The 21,286-nt window shown below is 39.8% G+C and overlaps 1 protein-coding gene across 4 annotated transcripts in view; it reads right to left on the bottom strand.

The window, feature by feature from the left end:
* The window catches only part of LOC136877813 (probable G-protein coupled receptor Mth-like 1), an 84,565-nt gene that overhangs the window by 13,292 nt on the left and 49,987 nt on the right, over positions 1-21,286 (bottom strand). For all 4 annotated transcript variants that reach the window (XM_068228541.1, XM_068228542.1, XM_068228543.1 and 1 more), the window contains one exon: positions 12,153-12,333. In XM_068228541.1, coding sequence (XP_068084642.1) covers positions 12,153-12,333 — 181 coding nt within the window. The remainder of the gene's footprint in view (positions 1-12,152; positions 12,334-21,286) is intronic.

The raw sequence follows: 21,286 nt of genomic DNA, 5'->3' as shown, positions 1-21,286 counted from the left end.
TTCTTGCCCTGTGTTATTTGTTGGCCCAATTCGTCTATTATATCTATAGCCGTTGCATTTGGCTGAAAGTAGGTTGCTAATATTGTGATGTATTTTGTCTCTATTAGAATGGAGTGGTTCTGCTCTGATGTCGATACAATTGGTGTTATCCACGGTTTAAGAAGGACTGTTATTCCTCCTTGGGGTCTTCCTCCTTCTCCTTGTTTCGCTGGCAGGTGTATGCTATAGTATTCCGGGTGCTGCCAATGGTCTGTGAGAAAGGTTTCCGTGAATATGGCTGCGTCATATCCTTCAAGACAGCCCGGTGGAGTTATGCAAGCTGCGCTCTTTAATCCTTCTACGTTCCATAACATTATTTTCATGCTTCTTCTCCCATCGATTTCTCCAAGTCTTATAATTTCCGAGAGCTTCTGAGTTGTTTTATTCCTGTGATGTCTCTGTTTCCCTTCGAAAAGACCGAATAAAACGGTAGCGTCTAACTGTTACTCCTGTTAGCCAGAATTCCCTGTTGTTTGCACTTTCAAGGAAGTTGAAAGGTATTCCTACCTTGAAAGCTTTGGTGCTGTATCTTGTTTCTGTCTCTTCGCAAGTAACGTTCTCTGCGATTCCCTTTTTGGCTCGGAATCCTTTTACGGCGACTTTCGTTGTTTTAGTATTCCCACATACAGCCAGGCCCTCTTTTCTTCTGCTTGTAAGTCATCGTCCTTCGCTCCTGTACCGTTCATGGTTTGTTGCTGTCTCTCCGGGCGTCTGTGCCTTTTGTGGGTTTGTCTTGTCCATTTTTCCTCTTCTTCTTCATCCGTTGTCTGATTTTGTTCTTGGTGTTGATGCGGTACTTCTGCATACGGCTGTTATTCTTGCTCCCGTGTTGAGTGGTTTCCCCTTCCACTACTCTTCTCCGTGAGGCGGTTGATTCTTTCTCGTATGATGTCTTATTTATTCTTACAAATTCCTGTGGTACAGGGTTCTACTGCTTTGTACCTGCCATTTCTTCTTTAATTATATTTTTGATATTGTGTGTGATGTCTTCTATCATTGCTCTCATTTGGATGTTTATTTTTTGGTAATTTTGTATTCTAGTGATCGATGTAGCTCTGGGTCCAGATCATTTGCCGTTTCTCCGGTAGGTGGCAGCGTGTGCTGAGTGCTTCTTGTTGACTCTTGTTCTTGGTCGCTAGATGGCACCACTTGTCCTGCTACGCAGCTGTCGTTCTTCTCTTGTAAGTTCTCTGTTTGTGTTCCCTTAACCCTAGAAGTGCCGAGTGTTTTTCCCTAAATGCCAGGCCATTTTCTCATGTATTACACATTTATGTTTTAACAAATTTAAGCACGTTTAGATGCAGAAACGTTAGGCATGCAGCACACCATATTACTCAGAAAGCTGTATTTAAGAGGCTTATATAAGTATTAGATCATTCACTTGCTTATTTGATGCGTACCAGGCGATCAAAAATTTGGAAAACTAAAACATTTTTTTTCATATTTTCAAGTTCACCATTAGTAATAAATAACCACTCATTTTAAAAAATCACTATATACAACACACGCGAAATTTATTCTAATTTTTAAAAATATTACGTTCTCAAAAGTAAACACAGAAATAAAGTCATAAAAGAATAAACATTTCCGAGCTACACACAGTTCCGTCAGCCACCGAGTACTACTGGGAATCATTTTCGGAGAGTTTTCTTTTCCTGTCATACCTCATAGCCCTCCAGAAAATCTGCAATTTATGAAAACATTCACGGTGCACCGTATATTTATTAGAATGGCAATTTACTTCTTCATTTCAGAGACAGTTACATCAAACCAGGTTCGCATACGAGAAAAGGCCGCCATTTCTCCAGAATGTCTTTTAGTTTTTTCGCCGCATAGTCATTACTTTCTTTCACCAAAAGCTTCCAAATCAAATCCGTAAAGAACAAGTAGAAATACATAATAGGTGTACTGTTTCGGGGCGGACAGATCCTATGCCAGGACCCCTTACGCGGAACTTCTCGGAAACATCGAACTCCGGTTCGGGTGGATAAACCCTGCACCACTTTGGTGTTATCGGAAACAGTGTCATTCAATGAAACGTCAGCAGGCCTGCTCTCTTCATCGAAATCACTTTCAACTTCAGATTCTGGAATATATCTTCTCCGCTTTCAAAAGTATCATCAGCTAAAGAAAATATATCGCTGGAAGAGGAAGCATCCCAATCATTTCAAGAACTTTGAGAATATCATTTAAATCACTTAGCTCATCATCCATGATGAAAGTTTACACTTCAAAAGAAACAATTTAGGAATAAACTCAATAATGTGTTGAAAGATAACGACATATATTCACAGAAACTAACAGAAACAGCGAGCGAGCGCGAAGTTACATAGCAACTGAGATCACAGGGGGATGATGAAATAGTAGGTGACTTTATACCTACCCTGACCTTGACTGAGTCATTTCCGGCTAATGAGGAATGTGAGATGGAAAACTTGAAGCTTCAATGTCTTACTTATTAAAATAGCGTAAGTGAACGATAAATGGTGTTATGACTGATTAAGCGAATGCATGTACTATGCGTCGCGCGTGCGACGTTGGCATTCTAGTGACACTCTATTGAGTCGCAAGCGCGACGTTTGGCAGTTCTAGGGTTAACCTCCATTGATGGCATGTTTTCATCATCGTTTTTTTGTTTGTTTTTGAGCCTTTTTCTGCATAGTGAAGTAATTTTTCAGTGCACTCACCGCTTTTAGGATTTCCTCTTTCTTTTCTTTCTTCATATAACCTCCTGTTTCCGCGATATCTGTTAGGTATTGTAGAGCATCTTCTACACGAGCTTCCGCGACGTCCGCCATTTTAGCAATAAATCAGTGACTGTCTGACCGCATTTTATGCAACTGTGGAGTTTCTCTCCTAAGTGAGTCAGTTTGTGCGGTAGGGGTATGTGTTTGAGCGCACTATTTACACCTGTGGATTTTATCGCCTGTGTGGGTCGAATTGTGCGGTGGCGTGAGTTGACTCGGTTTGTGCTACACTTGTGTAACACTCTTAGATGGGTTTGTTGTTGAAGTGGGATTTTTGTGTAGTGCTACAGTTTACTAAACTTAACCTCACTTTTGCATGCAGATATGAGTGGTGAATTTAATGCTCGAAAACTGACGGATTACCTCCACTGTTGTTAGCACCATAACGCCTACAGCACTGATATCTTCTTTCTTCCGTTTTGTCAAGTAATTGGTCGACATTGACTTTCTTTTAATCTTGATTTGCAACATTCACTAACGCAACCTATTAAGAGTAAGCACTTTCTCAACTCAGAATTTATAACTGTTAAGTTTTTCAGTCCGACAAACATAATCTATTGATAAATAAAATTCAGATGTAATCGTGCAAGCGAAGAGGAAGGTTGTTGAGTGAGAGAGTGCTGACATGGGGATTTCAATAAAATTGTACCGGGCGACGATAGGTCGTTGGCAAGGTAGAGGCAGGCCCACAAGGCGCCACATGGGTTGCAGAGCCGGACAGCAGGTGAGTTTGATTTCAATTTTGATGGATGCATCAGTGATGGCAGTGTTGTTGGTCATTGGAGGGGTCGAAATGAACCACGGACCTGATCGTAATAATGCGGTTGGATGGGAAGAGATGGAGAAGGTAAGGGAAATCGGTAAGGCTCAATCTCAAGCTCAAGCTGAACAAATGAGAGAGTTACTACGAGAGCAATCAAGTGAACTACGAGAAATAGTGAAAGAGGAGATAGGCAAGGTGACAGAAATGGTGGTCCAAAATAGTAAAGAAATATCAAGTTTGAGGGATAAGGTGAGAAGAATGGAGGAAGAGATAAAAGAATTGAGATGGCAGGAGAAAAAGCGACAGCAGAAAACTCGAAAGAAAAATATTTTATATATGGGCTACCCAAGGACACTAAGGAAGGTCTGGTATCGAAAGTGTTGGAGCATATTAATGAGAGGTTGAAGATTAGCTGCAGGGAGGCCGATATAGACGAGATACAGAGGATGGGGAAAGCAAAAGGCAAGAGACCAGTGAGAGTGAGGTTCGTATCAACCCTACTAGTGAAGATTTTGTATAATACAAGCCGATTGAAAGCTGAAAAATTACGGATCAAACAGGAGCTGGAGACAGAAGCATTCAAGAACCAGAAAATGCTACAGTTCCACCTAGGAAAAGCTGGGCGTGCAGGTTTAATGGTCTACATAAGGCGCAACAAATTAGTGGTGGGTGACGGGAAGTGGACCAGAACGTGGGGGGGGGGGAGAGCAGTTAAAGAATATGTACAACACAGCGAGTACATTGGCCGAGGAGGAAGGTGAACGCACGAGGCAGCTGAGATCAGCAGAAGGCGGAGCAGCGAGTGACGACCAGGTAGTGAAGCGACAAGGGCAGAGAGAGGAAGAAGCAGATGCAGAGGCAACTAATAGTGAGGGCAGTCCTGGTGACCTTCAGTGGCAGCTGAGTGCTGAGTCCATGTGAGAAGCAACACCGAAACGCAGAAGTGTGAGTCTCAAGGATTTCTGGCACAGAAAAGGTAATTTAAACGAGGGTGGCCACGATAGGGAATGTGTTAATACTCTAGATGAGAACTCTGATGAACTGGGTGTTACTAGGATTACGAGGTCTAAGAAGAACAGCCAGAGTGAGGGGCAAGGGAGAAAGAAGTAACTAGAAATAATAGTAGGGTGCATCAATATTGAAGGCCTTAGAAGTAAGTTACAGAATGAATCTTTTAAAGAGTTGTTAAGTAGCTTGCATATCCTCGCATGTGTAAAAACCTGGATTCCACCGAAAAGTAATGTGGAAATAGAAGAGTTCACCGTCTATTATAAGGCAAAAGAAAGACGAACCGGCAGGGGTAGATATCCGGGTGGGATAATGGTTATGGTTAGGGAGGATTTGCAAGCTAGAATAGTCCAAATTGAATCAGAAATGGAGGAGATGATGTGGGTCAAAATAAACATGTACGATGAGAATGAGCCAGATTTATGTATTGGTTTTGTCTACAACCCTCCTGAAGCCTCGCCATTTGCGAAAAGGGATTTCTTTGATAAGTTGGCACTGGAAATTAATAGAATTCAAAGCATTTGTGAGGATGCAGGCATTTTAATAATGGAGGACTTCAATGCGAGGGTTGCAGATCAGAAGCCGGTGTACAACAAGGAGGCAGAAGAAGTTTATGTACAAAAGAGAGTGAGCCAGGATGAGGGTTGTAATAAAAATGGAGAAAAGTTGCTAGAGCTATGTGGTACGGTAGAACTATATATTTTGAATGGATGGTGGCATGGCAACGAATTAGGGAACCTGACATACATAACGGAAACAGGGGTAGTAGCATAGACTTGGCGCTATGCTCTAGGAATGCGTTGCCTGTGATTAAATGCATACGATCAAATTCAAAGAAACGTTAGTTACTAAATACAGGTGGAGAGAGGAGATAAAGAAGTAGTTTATGGATTATTATGAGGGAGAAATAGACCAGATAGTGAAAGCTGGAATAGATTCAATGATCGAGATTAACCAAACGAGTACAGCAGTTAAAATAATAGAAAACACTATAAAGATGGCAGGAGAGAAGATGAGGATAAAGACGGGGAAGAACATAATAGGAAAATGTTGGTACAATGACGAATGCAGGCATAAAACGTATGAAGTACTGAAAGCATTGAAGGCATATAGGAAGCAGGGGGGAGAAAACCATAGGATGGAATTTTGTAACTTGAGAAGAGAATATAGGGAATTACTGTATACAACTAACTCCGAATGGCAGGAGCTGAGAGTTTTAGAATTAAATAGCAAAACAGAATGATAGTAGGAAAGTATGGAGTAAAATTAGGAGGATTGGTGAAATGCGGAAGCCTCCGCGGCAGACTGAAATAAATCAGGCTATCTGGGTGGAGCACTATAAGAAACTGTTAGAGGTGGAAGATAGGTGGAGACCAAGAATAAATGAATACGGAATATCGGTAGGGCTGGAGTGTACTGTGCCTGCATTAGACAAGGAAATATCGGTAGAAGAAATAAGAGAGGTCTTAGGGAAAGCCAAAAAAGGCAAATCAGTAGCGATTTCGGGCATCACTAACGAATTTTGGAAGCAGGTGGCGCAGAATAAGGATATTCTAGATAGTATGGTGAAACTATTTAACAGAATATTTGAATAAGGGGAGTTTCCGAAATCTTGGCAAGAGGGAGTGATCTGCCCAATTTACAAGAAGAAAGGTGATAAATCTAACCCAAATAATTACAGGGGCATAACGTTGCCGGGTAGGCTACATTAAGTAAAATATATACAGGTGTGTTAGCAAAAAGGTAAATGAAGTGGGCAGAGGGGGGATCGATTCTGGAGAGACTTCATTCAGGCTTTAGAGAAAGGATGAGGACAACAGATAATATTTTTGCAGTGAAAACAATAATGGATAAGTATATAAAAAAGAAAGGTGGAAAATTATACATTACTGCTATTGACTTGGAGAAAGTATTTGATTCCGTGAGCAGAGGGGCGGTCGTGGCCAAGATGAAAAGGATCGGGGTGTCTCAGAAAATGATGAGAGCGGTTGAAAACGTACATTTAGAAGTGAAGTGCTAAATTAAAACTAAGGAGGGAGCAGTATTTGGGGAAATATTCTCTAAAGTAGGACTGAAACAGGGTTGTAAGTTGTCACCAATACTGTTCCTACTGTTTATAAATGATATCTTTCAATCGAAAGGTCTTGAGACAGGGGTTTACCCAAGTCTTCAGAACCAGGATAATCCGGGTCTCATTTTTGCTGACGACATCCTTCTGCTCACTTTGACACCCAATAGTATGCAAGGTAGTATAAATGTAGTAGTAAGTTACTGTAAAGAGTGGAATTTAAAAATTAATGCACAGAAAACCAAGGTGACGGTGTGCAAAAAAGGATATAAATTGTTAAAGAATGAAAAATGGTGGATGGGCGAGACGAGGTTAGAAGTTGTCAAGAAAGTGGAATACTTGGGTTTGATATTAAGTGGAAATGGGAAGTAGACAGAGCAAACAAAAAGATCGAAACTGAAAGGTATGAGTGCACTGTCAGCCATTAACATACTGGAGAAGAAGATGCTCAACACAGACTACAGAGCGTATAAAAATGTTTTTAATGCAGTAGTTAAATCTGGAGTGTTGTACGGAGCGGAAATTTGGGGAGTTGAAGGAAGGGTTGATTCACTTAATACAATTATGAGTAGATTTGGTAAAATAATTATGCGTCTACCCAGTTGTACAGCTAACTGTGGAGTGAGAATGATGTGCAAAGATATAAGTCTGCAAGTGGATATTATTAAAAGGATAATAAGGTATTGGCTGAGAATGAAGCTGCGAGAAGGAGGTGAAGTTTTACAGATTGCATATCAACACCAAATGAAACATCAGAACCAATGATACTGGGTTAATGGGGTAAGGAACATTTTGGAAACGATAGGAATGGAATATTACTGGAAAAGAGACTGTATAGAGAAGATGTAAAAAAAAAATAGTTCTAAGGATTAAGGCTATTAAAAAGCAATGTATTGATGCACAATGTAGAAGTAAGAGGTCATCAGAAGAATTCTGTAATGTAAGTGGGAGAATGAGGATAAATTTAGAGATTATAACAAAAGAGGGAATGAGGGGTATAATATGATGGTTAATGGTGATATATAAAAATAAAGCATACAGACAAATTAGAGATGAAAATAAATATTTACTATGTTCGGAAGAAATGGGATGGTCACACCTGATAAAAGATTGTTCAATAACAAAGCAAATACGAGAGAAATTTATAGATGAGGAGGATGTAAAGAAAATTGAGAACGAAAATCAGTTGTATAGAATTGTAAAGTTATTGAACAGAGAATGGATGCACCCGGGGAGAATCGCAAAATTATTTAACATTATTAGGGGAATGTGGAGCAGGAAGCTGACGGAAGGAAAGGATGTGATACATGTCAGCCAGGAACTGAATTGTACCTAAGGTATCCTAGACAATATAACTCCGTTAATGTCTAGAGCCATTAGGTATATAGGCTTAAGGTTTAGTATGGAACTACCTTGTTGCAGTAGTCCTATTAGTCTCCCGTATTGTCGAATACTTTTCAAAATGCCATCTATCAACGTAACTCCAACATTTAGTCTACATTATTCTTTCTCTGTTCTATCTCTAATCACCTGTTTTATATTAATATTCATCGAATGTACCAGTTATTAACACAATCCTCAATAGTTATCTCAAGTTACTCCTTCTAATTTTGTATACTGCATGTATCACAAATTATGAAACGGTTACAATAAATAATACCCTCTACCTAATCTATGGTTTTCGAGATTAAGGGAGACTGGTATTTTTGACTTTGACTTTGATAAATAAAATTTTGGAAAATATCTTTAAAAGAACATGTACACACCTGCGTAAAATATCCCAGTACCAAGGAGACGTTAGTTTAGAGGAATGCAATTCAGGATAAACATTTGTCTAGGTAACATATTCATTTGATTAAAGTTTCCAGGTCACAGGTTCTAGTATGTTGGAACAATTCTAACAGCTGTAATCTGCACGATTTTGAATGAAATGCAAACGTGCATGCATTGTGTCGTACAGGTGAAGTACGTAATTCTGGTGGATGGAGGTCCACGCCTGTTGCACATGGTCAGTATTGCTGGTATGGTATGACGCTGAATCTATCATCCCATAATGTCCAATACATGCTGAATGGAAGAAATGTTTGGTGATATCGCAGGCCAAGGCAACTGGTCGGCGCTCTGTACAACACGTTGGGTAACAGCAGCAGTATGGGGGTGAGAGTTATCCTGTTGGAAAATACCTTTTTGGATAGTGCGAATAAATGGCAGCACAACCGATTCAATCACCAGTCTGACGTACAAATACGCTGTCAATTTTCTTGGAATAATGACGAGAGTGCTCTTGCTGTCCAAGGAAATCGCTCCCCATACCATAACTCCTGGTGTAGGTCCAGTGCGTCGACAATTCAGAGAGCTTGGTTCCAACCGCTCATCTGGCCACCTTCATACCAACCTACCACCATCAATGGCACCAAGAGATAAACGGATCTCTCATCTAAGGACAGAAGAGATGACCACTCCGTCGTCCTGTGAGCTCTAGCTTGACATCACTGAAATCACAGATGGCACTGATTCGGAGTTAGTGGTGTGAACGCTGCAGGACGTGTGGCTCGGAGCTGTTCCTCAAGTAATCATTTTTAAAAGTTCACTGTGTCACGACACTCTGATAACAGTTGAAACTCTAAAGTCTGTTGCAGATGCAGGACGATCCACCACAGCCATGAGGCGAATACGGCGGTCTTCCCTCGCCGTAGTGGCTCGTATGTATTCTTGAGACAATGCTTTCCGTGACCATTGTTGCAAGCACTGTGGATACATCCCTACTAAGACTTTCTGCAATATCGCGGAAAGAACGTACACCTTCCCCTAGCCCTATAACATGAGCTCCTTCAAACTCAGTAAGCTGTTCATATTGCCTTTTTTCTTCTCCTTAAATTCATGGTTGACTCACACCTACCTCACAACATCAACACTGGATGATGACTAACGTTCACGCGCATTTGAAACAAGCTTGCTTTGCTTTTCAAGGTCATGGTGGCAATACTAGCACCACTCCCCGTCAACTAGTGCGCAAGTTTGAATGGGCGTAACCTTTCAGCTGTGGAAACACGCCTCCCGAACTTCGTTTACTTAGCACAACTTCTCCTTCGTGTTGATATTTCATTTTCCAGGAATTTATTAACAGAATATACCCGAAAAATAAACTACTCAATTAAATTAGAATTGGTGGACCAGTACTGCTCCGGACCATTTGTTAATAACAGATCAGATAACTCGTCTTGATATGCCTGTTGTACTCATGTTATTTGGCCTGACCATTTTTAAAGGTTATATGGAAATTTAATGCCGGTATATATAGTAATTGATTCATTCGTAACACTTCTTTCCATACAATATTCACTGGCTTTCGACCGTTCGGGGGTATCTGGATCTTAGCATTTACAAACGATCTTGCCCGAGATGGTCCAACATAAAACTGGCCGTGACTGAATTCTGATTCAGGTAAGGAGACACCCACTTTTTCAAGAGTTTGTCCCTGCAGTTTATTAATGATCATACATAAGGATAGTCAACTTGAAACTTTCCCGTCTGTTCGTACATCCACAGTTTTCTCTCTATAGCATGAAAATTATTAGGAACATTCTGCCATCGGTTGAGTATTTATAAGCTGGGGAAGGCGAAAGAATCGAATAGTACCTAGCATAGAATAGTATTCTTCCATGGTCAGCGGAAGTGTATACTATCTGGCTTGAATGGTAGTAAATGTAGTAGCGATTGAGAATTAGAGAATGAGAAGTGGGAGGCACAAACGTTTGTAGAGAGAAGAGAGTACCTGGGTCCTTGGAATATAGTAGCTTAAAATTTGTAAATGTTTATGCTCAATGAATTTCGATAGAGACGTAGAGGTTGACAGTCTACTAACTTTAGTGCGGTAGTAATATTTTATTGACATTGATTCAATATTATACAATAAAACTTTCACCGGGATGAGTGACTCAGACGGTTGAAGCCTTCTGACCCCAATCTGACAGGTCCAATACTGGCTCAGTCCGCTGGTATTTGAAGGTGCTCATATACGCCTGCCTCGTGCCGGTAGATTTACTGGCACATAAAAGAACTCCTGCCGGACAAAATTCCTTCACCTCGGCGTCTCCGAAACCCGAAAAAGTACTCATAGAGACGTAAAGCCAACAACATTATTATTTAATAAAACTTTCACCAAAGGAAAAATAATTACACATTTATTACAAGCAAACAGAAGTACGACGTGAATTTAGAATTAAAAATAATTTAGTATTTGACTACACACCAACAAAGTAACGGACACATACACTAAGTGAGACTACCAGACTGACGAATGCGTGTGGCAAGAAGGTAAATCATACCTATGTCCATGATCTTGGCAAAAATATACCCCTGCTGTAGTTCGTCGCAGCACATTCTGCGCGGGTATCCACTACTTGGCGTGGCGCTGTACAAATTTGTTCGCCGCGACTAACGACATTTTGTACGTATTTCCTCTAAGTCTTTTTCTTTATAATATCAAAGAAATTAAATAAAAGAATTAGCTGAGAAGACAACAGGAATTTTTCAAATTGCATTTTTATATATAACTCCTAGCTTCAGGAGGCTAAAATGGAATAAATTCTAATTTTTCTCCACAGAGTGTGTGGGAGGGGGGACGACTCCCCCCCCCCCATCGCCCCTTCCTTAATCCCCGCTACTGGATAGTAATCAAACGGACTGATCAAAGCTGTCTTTGATAAATGTTTTTAATGTATACAAGACATGTTTCTATCTTGAAAGAAAATCACTAGATTATATCAAATCATATACTTGTTATTATAACTTATGAGTTGATTTACATTATTGAGAAGTGTAAAAGTAATTTATGTTAAAACAAGTACCCACTCTTACGTTACTTATTTAAATGTGATCATTTATATTAATGAAGTACCCTTCAATATTGTTCTGTTTTCCTAACTGGTGTTCGGCTCCATGGCTAAATGGTTAGGGTGCAAGCCTTTGGTCACAGGGGACACGGGTTCGATTCCCGGCAGGGTCGGGAATTTTAACCATCATTGGTTAATTTCCCTGGCACGGGGGCTGGATGTAAGTGTCGTCTTCATCATCATTTCATCCTCATCATGACGAGCAGGTCGCCTACGGGTGTCAAATCAAAAGACTGCACCTGGCGAACAGAACACGTCCTGGGATCTCCCGGGACTAAAATCCATACGCCATTTCATTTTTTCCTAACTGGTCCACAGGTCAATATTCTAACAATTATTGTAAACGTGAACACCAGTTTTTAGCATAAATGGCTTCACAGTACTCAATAATATTAATCAATTCGGAGATTAAAATACATAATAAAATGCGTGTGATTTGATAGTACCTAGCAATGTTCTTTCCAGAACGCAGCACGCCATTCTAATTTAAATAAGTTGTTTCTTTTTCGGGCATTTTTAACATGTCTGTATTCATAAATTAGTTTCTTCAGATTAAATAACAGTTATAAAGTGAGCAGAACAATCACGCGATGAATGCCTCAACCACAAAATAGGAATTGTAGTTGTCTTACCTGGTTTTGCTCTTCTTCTTCACTTTGTTTCCGACGTGACGACCACTATCTTTGTTGCGTAATAGATCAGATGTGCAAACACTTTTGATGATGTTGTACACTGTATAACCCAGAAGAGGGACATTAATGGCGGCCAGAACCATTGCCGGCACATAGTGATACATCACTGCGCTCTTCACAGCTGAAAAGAGTAAAAGAAGATGTAGTAATCTCCTCATGACTGAGGAAAATCTGACATTCTTTTTCTGCGAGTAAACTTGAGTACTAATAACCTACTATATTGGAATGATTTCAAAGCACATACACTCGATTACAAACTGTTCTCAGCTCCAACATCTTCTAAAATATATTGTACAATGGACCATAGAAATCAAGCTTCATTTTAACATACCCAAGTGCAGTACTTGTAACAAAATTCCTGTCAGATATTAATGCAAATTAGGAGTGGAACCTTCATCCTGTTCATAAACAAGATCATTAGCGAAAGTTACTGAAACTCTGGATCACGTATGAATTTATACAGTGATATTGTACGACCAAAACTCTAACATGCGATACAGCTTCGGAATCTGCGCTGCAAAAGTTCATATGAAACGTATAGAAAAAAATTAGGAACGCTTAAATGTAAATGCAACAAATAAATCATCTAGTCTTCCTATCACTCATCAATTTCAATGTCCACCCGTACGTCATCTAGGTCAATCGCAACATTTACAAACGCTGCAGCAAGATCAGCCTCACACAACAATTCACCTTTATGTGTATGTAGAATACAACAGAGTTGTCCATAAGGAAACAACTCGTCTCCACCAATTGAGGACTGTCTATCCATAAGGTGCCATTTCCATTTCAAACAAAAAGAATCAGTATTTCGTCCACATGCATTACCATAGTTGAATATTATCGATTACCGTGAGCAACCCAGACCAGAATGATGTAGTTCCTAAAAAATTGGACCAAACCCGATCATGGATACGATCCATGTACCTTTTATTTTACGTTTCTTGCTCTTTATCCACAACATTATTAAGGCGAAAATGGCTCCTTTTAAACAGAGACTCCTCAATGTATTTTCAGTTTCGAAATTGCCATAATTATATTAAATTAAATTTGTGATAATGCTCAGTATATTACGTATGTTTATGAAGGCATATATTTCGTATATGATGTGGCATAACAGCAGGCTTCATAGACTGAGTCCCATCATATACAGAAAGTAATAAATAAATAAATAAATAAATAAATAAATAAATAAATAAATAAATAAAAATAAGTAAATACAGTAAATAAATAAGCGCTGTATAAGATCTTGACTGAGAGGTACCGAAGACGCATTTCACGGCTTTTGAATCAAAATCGCTTCCAGACCGGACAGGAAATGTTGCAGTCAGTGAATGAAGGTTCATTCCAACCTGTTTGCGAGAGAACATTGCGACGGGAACTGCATGCAATGAACATTTGGAGTCGGTCACCTCGCAAGAAGCCATTGCTCACACAGACACATTAATCTGCGCGTCTTCAATGGGCAGGAAATCATCGTACGTGGACAGTAGCTGACTCTCGGAAGTAATGTGGTCTGACGAATTACTTTTTTGCCTGTATTCCAATGGCGCACGTCGTCGAGTGCACCGAAGGCCAAATGAAGCATTTCATCCTGGACGTGTGCAAGTCGAGGTTCAACCCGAAGGTAGATCTGTGATCCTCTGGGAGTGTTTTTCGTATCATGGATTTGGCCCACTCACTGAGGTGATAATTAGCATGAACCAGCATGTTTATATAAAATTCTGGATGATCAGGTGTTGCCCTTCAGTCTACGTCTACATGATGAGTATGTTATTGATACCCAGAAATTTTAGGATGACAATAGCAAGGGTCATCGGGCTGGACACATATGTGACTGGTTTTATGAACACTCCCCCACCCTATCACAACTCGATTGGCATGAAAAGTCACCTGACTTGAACCCCGTTGGAAATCTGTGGATCATGTTGGAACAGTGGGTAAAACGCTGACATCAGCATCCCCGCAATTTGGTGGAATTGCGCATTCAAATCCTCAGCGAGTGTTTAAACTTGGATGCGATGTACCTGCAAAAACTTCTTTACTGAATCCAGGGACTGTATTAAGTTATGCTTGTAATGATTTCTCCAAGGTGAGTATAGTTTTCTCTGGTGAGCTTCTATTATAATGTACAGTCAAACTTCGTTCAATGTGGAATAGCAAGCGAAAGAAGTATTTTTCCATATTAGAGAATTCATCGAATTATGAGAAACATTGTCAAATTACGGTACCGAAAACGAAATGAAAACTCTCCTGTATCTTTCTATGGAAGTCAATTGTCCGTACTTGTAGTCACTCCTAAGCAGAGGATTGAACGGTTTTGAACATCCCCCCAACCCCCACCTTGAAAGTAAAACATTTTTTAAATGTTAACCCTATATAAAATAAAAACTGAGGTATTTATATTTGAGCATCTTTTAAAATCTCCATAATGATTTTCTCTCCTATAAATTCTCACTGTAAAAGTATCAGAACCTACTGACGGATCGCCCTCCCTTTATTTTTCAGTAACATAATCCCTGTGTCTTGCGCCGTGGCACAAATAGTACGTCTATCAAAGTGGGAGGCAAGTAACTTATCACTCAACATTCTGATAACGTGACAGCGCTCTCACTGGCGCCGTGGATCTCAAAGTACATACTTCTCATCGTCTACTGAAGGAAAGAAAGGAGCAGCAGAGCCATGCCGCTTATTATAATTTCGTGTGGCTATTTCTAGCCGAGTGCAGCCCTTGTAAGGCAGACCCTCCGATGAGGGTGGGCGGCATCTGCCATGTGTAGGAAACTGCGTGTTATTGTGGTGGAGGATAGTGTTATGTGTGGTGTGTGAGTTGCAGGGATGTTGAGGACATCACAAACACCCAGCCCCCGGGCCATTGGAATTAACCAATTAAGGTTAATATCCCCGATCCGGCCGGGAATCGAACCCGAGACCCTCTGAACCGAAGGCCAGTACGCTGACCATTCAGCCAACAAGTCGGACATGCCGCTTATTGAGAAGGTACGATAATAAAATCAGAACTGACACCATATAAGCTTAATTTTTATGAAACATTCAGATGTGAAATATTGTAATTTTCGAGCGGTATTCACCCGTTATGGTGAGTTCCATATTGACATATTTGTGCTAAATAAAATGTATTTCAATACTAGCAAATGTACCCTGGCTTCGCTACGGTATACTACATTATATACGAATATCGAAGTAAATTACTGTAAAAGCAGTGAATAAGATTTATTAAAATAGCATGTTCCTTAGCGTTATCCGAGAAATAGCAAAGGGTGATCCACATACGTAGTTTGCGGAGTTGTGATGATAATGGCAGTCCACTGGCCACTGCCATTCACAGTCGAGGTGGGAATTTTCATTATAATGGCAGGCCCCGCTACCAACTGCAAGGTCACAATCGATTTGGGAAGTTTTCGTTACAATGGCACGCCGCATTTCCTACTTCCACATATATTACAGTTAAGGAATGTTTATTATAATGGCAGGCACCAACTCTACTGCTAGTCAAAATTGATTTGTGCTGTTATCGTTATAATGACAGGCCAATTTTCTTAATCCCAGTCAGCTTACTGCCAGTCACATCGAGTTGGTGCGTTTCCATTAAAATAGCCCCACGTCAGTCATATTTTGGGTGGGTAAATTTGTTTATAATGGAGGGCACGATTGCCTACTGCCAAACACAGTCGGGTAAAGGAGTATTGAAAAATGCATGCTCCCTTGCCTTCTGCCAGTCAAACTGAGAAGGGAATTATTCATTACAATGGTACACAGGAATTGGAGAAGGACTCTATTCTACCGCCAGTCAACGTCGATGTGGGGAGTACTGATTACAATAGCAGTCGCCCTTCTGCTGAGAGTTACTGTCGATTTGTATAGTATTAATTACAATGGCAGATCGCTACAAATCGGCTTCAATGAATAAATATTGATCGACATACAAAAGTATATATTTAAAATATTGCAGACATTCATTTACAGATTAACTGCTGCTAAACGGTACACCACACCGACAAACGGATTGTACGACAAGACGCCTCATTTAGCGGTCTAAATGGCTGGACCTATGATATGTTCTCGTATCTCTGGAATGTATGGGTATGATAGAGTTAGAAACGTTCAATATGGTAAAATAAGGGTAAGGTTTTCTCACAGTGCATTACATTTCGAATACTTATGTGACAGCGACAAACATAGAATTTGACTCACGTATGTCTACTGGATGGGCCAATGTTCTTGTAGAATTTAATGATCCTATCTTTTCTATAAAAGATTCAAACTATCAATCATACGTGGAAAAATAGGAAAATTTACATATAATCGAGAAATAGAGAACAATCTAACGTATAAGGAATCGAGATACGGCAAAACGTCATAGGACGAAAGTTATAGATCACGCTAAATCGAACCGAGATTGTGCCATCCGTTTAGTGATACAACTTACCGTTTATCCACCAAATACTTCGAAAGGAAGGTGTACACTGTCATTAAAATTGCCTCCATATTTCGGTATTTCCCGGGGGGTAAAATGTGAAAAATGTAAACATCTCGTAATTTTTCGTCGGTTACAAGCTTAATTTTGCCAAATTCCTATTTTCTAGCTCGTGTGGAAGATTTTGCCGCTATATTGTTTTGGGGGAACGGATTAAAAATGAGGATATTCAGGAAAAAATTTAAGCCCATGAAACTTATAGGTTATCGTTTTGGTTATATATATGTTCGACTGCATTCTTATGCTGAGCCCCAAATATGAAACTCTCAGCGTGGCCCCTCAGGTAATTTGGATAATTTTCGATTTTTCTATGGATCCTGAAGTCCTCAGGTTTTCTGTTACCGAGTTTTAAGATTCTAAGATGCCTGGAAGTGCCTCATTAATTCACACCTATTTTCATTTTGATACTTTGATTTATACATACAGTACGGTTTGTATACATCGTTCCAAACCGATTATTTTTCACCACCTTCCCTAGGGGTTCTAGGGACGTCTTTCCCCTGCAGTATTTTTTCAAGGTAGTAGGTAATATTTGTACGCCCCCACCGCAAAGGGGGCCGAATTTGTAGTTTTAAAAATCCAGAATATCAATATTGATCTCAACGAACCCGAAACGTATGAATTCAACACTATTATCGATTAATTTTATACGTCACACCCCCTCGCTCCCCGCCCTAAAAGGGGTCTGATGTTGGATTTTTAAAAATTCCGGTCTGTCACTATTTATTTCAGAGACCCCTAAAACTATGGATGCGATACTATTTTCGATTATTATTATTATATATCAGTCTCCTGCCTTAAATGTGGCTGAACGTGGACTTAAAAAAATCTGAAGTGTCACTATTCACCTCAGTGACCCCTAATGCTATGGATTCGACACTATTTTTGATTATTTTTGTACCTAACCTTCTGACCCTCCCCCCTAAGGTTGCTAGGGATGGCTTACCCCCATAGTGCTCTTCTCCAGATAGTAAATCATAAGTGTACCAAGTTTGGTTTGAATTGCTCCGGTCGTTTAGGAGGAGATATGTCATTTACACACCCACACACAAACGTACATCCATTTTTATATACAGTAAGTAAGCTTATATAGACTCGCCTTTGCTCGTTGGGACCGCAAACTGCTCTTCGTTAGGATTTGGCGATAACTCCTGTCATTCCACTGTTGATATTCAATATTTTTCAAACGATATTTAATATTTTTTTTACATCTAATACACAGCTACATTCTTCAAACTGGGCAGACTTATCAATGTTGGTCCTATGACATTAAAGTACATCTCGATCATTGCACGTTGGATTGCTATTTCCAAACAACAGGCACGATCGTGAATCTCCTGGCAAGAAAGGTACTTTACAAAACATGGCGGTGTGTTCCCATCCTCCTACATACAGCATTTCTTACCGGACTACCATGATATAGCGTAAGCTGCTGTCGCTTAGCGACAATCTGTCCTTGAAGTGGATCCAGTATTGGTGTAATTTTGCAATTAAATTAATTATATACAATTACTCATCATAAAAACTACCCATCGGATTACGTTCAAACCACTTTCTAAACACTCCCTGGAGTAATAAGGACAATTTGTGAAATTTTCAGCCAAATAGGTCCAGTAGTTTTTGAGCCCATTAGAGACATTCAAACAAACATTCATTTTTATCAATCAATCACTACTAATCTGCATTTAGGGCAGTCGCCCAGGTGGCAGATTCCCTATCTGTTGTTTTCCTAGCCTTTTTTAAATGATTTCAATGACATTGGTAATTTACTGAACATGGATGTGTGATTGCTTCCATGGATTTTCCTGCTATGCAATGTGTGTATATATATATACTAGCGAATGTACCCGTGCTTCGCTACGGTATTCTACATTGTATTCGAATATCGAAGTAAATAGTGTACATGCAGTAAATAAGATAGTTTTAAAATTGCATGTCTCTTAGCGTTATCCGAGAAAGAGCATGGGGAGGTCCCCGTACGTTTCCAATGTAAAGTGTTTGTTACGGATTTGTGATATAACGGCAGGCTCACTTGCCTACTGGCATTCACAATCAGGTTGGGAAGTTTACATTATAATTGCAGGCCCCATTGCCTACTATGCGGACAGAATCGATTTGGGGAGTTTTCGTTAAAATGGCAGCCCCCCTTTCCTACCTCCAGACAGATTACAGTTTTTATTATAATGGCAGGCAATTACCCTACTATCACTCGAAATTGAGTTGTGCAGTTATCATTATAATGACAGGCCCCTTTTCCTACTGCCAGCCAGCGTACTGCCAGTCACACCAAGTTGGTGAGTTTCCATCAAAATAGCAGGCCACTATGCCTAATGCCAGTCACATTTTAGATGAGTACATTTCTTTATAATGGCGGGCACCCTTGCCTACTGCCAAACACAATCGGGTAGGGGAGTTTTAAACAAAACTGCATGCTCACTTACCATCTGCAAGTCAAATCGAGAAGGGAACTATTCATTACAATTGTAGGCCTTCCTTACTAATGACAGTTACACAGGAGTTGGAGAAGGAACCCTTTCCTACTGCCAGTCAAAGTCGGTGTGGGGAGTACTGATTACAATAGCAGACCGACCCTTTCTCGATCGCTAAATCGACATCAGTGAATATATATAGATCGACATACGAAAGTATATGCGTGTTTACAATATTGAAGACCTTCATTTACAGATTAACTGCTACTAAACGTACGTCATATCGACAAAGGATTATACCATAAGACACGCCGGATTTAGTGGCCTAAATGGCTGGTCCAATGATATGTCATCTATTCTTGGGTCAGATTTAGAAACGTGGAACAGGGTAAAGGTTTTGTAAGATCATCTCACATTACATTACTTTTCGGATAATAATGTGACAGCTACATACGTAGCATTTGGCTCACATATGGCTACTGAGTGGGCCAATTTTCGTGAAGAGTTTGATGATTCTGTATTTCATATAAGTAATTGAAAGTATGAATAATGCATGTGAAAATTCCAAATTGACTTAACATCGATTAATAGAGAAAAATCAAACGTAAAAGGGATACAGATACGGCATAAAGTCATAAGACCAAGGTTGTAGATCATTCCAAATTGAACGGAGATTGTGCAATCCGTTACGTGATAGGAATTTCCGAAGGTCTGCACCATCATTAAAATTGCCTGCATATTTCGATATTCTTCGGGGATAAAAAATGAAAAAATTAATGATATAGGATTTTTCATTCGTTACAGACTAAAACGTATAATTTTGTCAAATTTCAATTATCTTCTTATTCTTCTGGCAGATTATGCCACAATGTGGATTTTGGGCGAGGCGGGTAAAAATTAGGACTTTCAGGAAATCAAAAATTATGGAGATTGTTATTATTACCCCTTAAACGGAAAGCTGTACGAAAATTTCGCCAAAATAGTCAGTGTAGAGGTACACAGTCGTTACGATTTGATTTATATAGATAAGGAATCTGCTCCATGTAAAACACCTTTTGGGCTATGTCCGCTGGACTTAACCTGCAAAAGTGACCATTCATGATATCTCCCTTATTAATCCTCCTGACGAAAAAATGCACATGAAAAAAAAGGTTTAGAGGTGGAATTCCATCAGGTTTGGTCGATTTCCAGTCAGGTTGGTCTTGTTCTGTATATATTGTGGAAGAGTAAAATCACCATTTCGGTTCCTTATAAACCGCCAGTCCATTCCGGAACATGAAATGTTATTTACGTTTAAAACCTACCTTTGGACAGGTGGATGCTAAATATAAATTTTGTTTCGAATGTCTTCAGTAGTTTTCAAGTTGTAAGGAATACGCTTTACACGCACCCGCTCGTGAGTTAAGTCCGATGGGACTTGTACAGAAAAACGGTCCTTTAATGAAATCTCCCTTATTGATCCTCGTATCGAAATGATGCACATGAGAAAAAAAGGTTTAGACATTAATTTCTACCAAGGTAGGTAGACTTCCATAAACTTTTGTTGTGTATATTTTTTGGAAGTGCAAAATCACTGTTTCGGTTTCGTATAAACCCCCAGTTAGTTCAGGGATTTAGAAACAATATTTGCCCTGAAACCTATCAAGGACAGGTGTATTCTAAATACGAATCTTGGTGGAAATGCATCCAGTAGTTTCTAGCATTCACGTACATACGGCGTAATTAAGGAAGAAAATAATACAGTTAAGAATGTTGAAACTAATAGAAAATGGATTATAACTGAGGACAGCCGGATAACGACAAATAAATAAATGCCGTGAGTTATGGATATAATAAAGCGCTAACAGAGGAGAAATTTAGGTTCAGTGATTCTTAGGTAAACAAATATGAAGATGACTAATGGTGTTATTACTTAATCTATTCGAGGGCGGTAATAACCTCCAACGATATTCCGCCAATATCCCGCAGATGAGCCGATTGATGCCTCTCTTGCCATCTACCCAAGGAACAACCACGAATTTAAAAGCATGATGAGGAAAATGGCAATACGTTACTTCCCTACTGGCATGCAGTCAGAGACGTTGCCATGGTAACCTGTAGGTTCGTTGTCGGTCTGTCGGTCACTAAATGCAGAGCATGATACCAGC

This window comes from Anabrus simplex, chromosome 7 (genome assembly GCF_040414725.1).
Source record: "Anabrus simplex isolate iqAnaSimp1 chromosome 7, ASM4041472v1, whole genome shotgun sequence".
NCBI lineage: Eukaryota > Metazoa > Arthropoda > Insecta > Orthoptera > Tettigoniidae > Anabrus > Anabrus simplex.
This window is presented reverse-complemented; position numbering and strand designations above follow the sequence as displayed.